This window comes from Monopterus albus, unplaced genomic scaffold (genome assembly GCF_001952655.1).
Source record: "Monopterus albus unplaced genomic scaffold, M_albus_1.0 scaffold24.1, whole genome shotgun sequence".
Classification (NCBI taxonomy): domain Eukaryota; kingdom Metazoa; phylum Chordata; class Actinopteri; order Synbranchiformes; family Synbranchidae; genus Monopterus; species Monopterus albus.
In genome coordinates this window covers 1,312,936-1,314,645 of record NW_018127904.1, presented here as the reverse complement: position 1 = coordinate 1,314,645, position 1,710 = coordinate 1,312,936, and the positions used below count along the sequence as shown (strand labels likewise).

General features: G+C 38.9%; 1 protein-coding gene across 1 annotated transcript in view; it reads left to right on the top strand.

Moving 5' to 3' along the window:
• The window catches only part of sumo3b (small ubiquitin like modifier 3b), a 3,961-nt gene extending 2,257 nt beyond the window's left edge, over nucleotides 1–1,704 (top strand). Inside the window, exon 4 of the mRNA XM_020594836.1 lies at nucleotides 1,179–1,704. Within this exon, the coding sequence (XP_020450492.1) occupies nucleotides 1,179–1,244 (66 nt within the window). The 3' untranslated portion in view covers nucleotides 1,245–1,704. The remainder of the gene's footprint in view (nucleotides 1–1,178) is intronic.
• Nucleotides 1,705–1,710: the final 6 nt, after the last annotated feature.

The following is a 1,710-nucleotide window of genomic DNA, read 5'->3' as shown; positions in this document are numbered from 1 at the left end:
AAGTAAAGCAAATCCTGTACACAAAGTAACATCTTTAAATGTAGACTGCTCAAAATAGACACTGCTTTGTTTAATTTTTACAGTCTTGGCAGTCTCTCAAATAGCTTTATGAATTAGTCACCTGAAATGCTTTTCCAACTGTCTTGAAAGATTTCCCACGTGTTGAGTTCCTTCTGGCTGCTTTTCCTACATTCTGCAGTCCATCTCATCCCAAACCTTCTCAGTTGAGTTTAGGGCAAGTGAGTGTGGAGGCAAGGTCAGCTAATGTAGCACTTCATCACTCTCATTTGTGGTAAAACAGCTGTGACCTGGGCCATTGTCCTGTTGAAGGGGGGAAAATGGTACCATTGAGCACAAATCAAATTGGATGGCATGTTGTGGCCGCACTGGTTAAGTGTGCCTTGAAGTTTGAACAAATCATAAACAGCATCACACCTCCTCACCCATGTTTTACAGTGGGATGCACATACGCAGGTACTGTCCAATCATCTTCTCTGCATCTTACAAGGACAGTGGTTGTCCATTTCTTGACCCAACCAGGTCTCCGTCAGTAGTGGTTTCCTGACAGCAATTTTACCACAAATGCTTGACAGTTAATATTGACATTTCTGCTCCTTGAACTCTGGGAGGCACTGATGTGGGCTTTATTCTATGTATTGTTAATTGGCGATTCCTGTGGCTGGTTCCTTGAATGAACCTATTCTCTGCAGCAAAGGAAACTCTTGCTCTTCTTTCTTTTCCTGGCATAGCAGGAAATAATGGCATTTGATTTGTTTTACAAGTGCACTTGAATAAACTTGTACTTCAGTAGTCAAATAGGGTGATGCACTTGAATAAACTTGTACTTCAGTAGGGTACAAGTCAAATAGGGTGATTTGCTGTATATTGCTGTTATTAACAGTAGTATAAAGTGCTGAAATCAGAGGAGTTTACCTTTTATATGCACTAATTTCACCAGTGCCCGTTAACATCCATTTTGTATGTTTGAAGATTTAAAAATGTTGCAAGTGGCAAGACCATAAGAAATAAAAAAATCTTGAACAAAACCCTTTATTTTTTTTATTCAATCCATAAAGCCAAAGCTTACTTTGAGTAATTTGATAGTTTTCATCGCTGGTCATTTCTGTCGGTACCAAAATGTTTTGTTGACTAATATGTAAATGTCTTTGCTCTCACAGCTGGAGATGGAGGACGAGGACACTATTGATGTATTTCAACAACAGACGGGAGGTGTTTATTCCTAAGTGGAATGTGCACTCTACTCTTGGAAGAACCCCATGCACCACATCCTCACATTTTTTTCATGCTGTATTTGTTTTTTTCTATTTTACTTGTCGTCGTCCCCACCCCCACTGTGCTTGGCTAAACATCAGGTTGTCCACAACAGTAACAAAGGTGGAGTTTTTTCACTGGAAGGCAGATCCTGATGTGAGATGCAGGTTACATTGTTTTTGGTTTTTTTAATGGGTTTTATTCATAAAAATGTATGAAATTTTTTTTTTTTTTTTAATGGTTGAAGTCAGGGGCAGGTCTCAAATCAGGTATGTCATGTAATGAAAAAACGCTGTTGCTGTTGAAACAACATCCTGCATGTCTCAGATAATGAGCTGAAGTACATGCCAAGCTTTTAAAAAAACATTTTTCCAGGTTGTAAGCATCCAAAGCCAGGTGGGCTCAGTTATTTTAATTAATGCACCTCTCATATGAAAA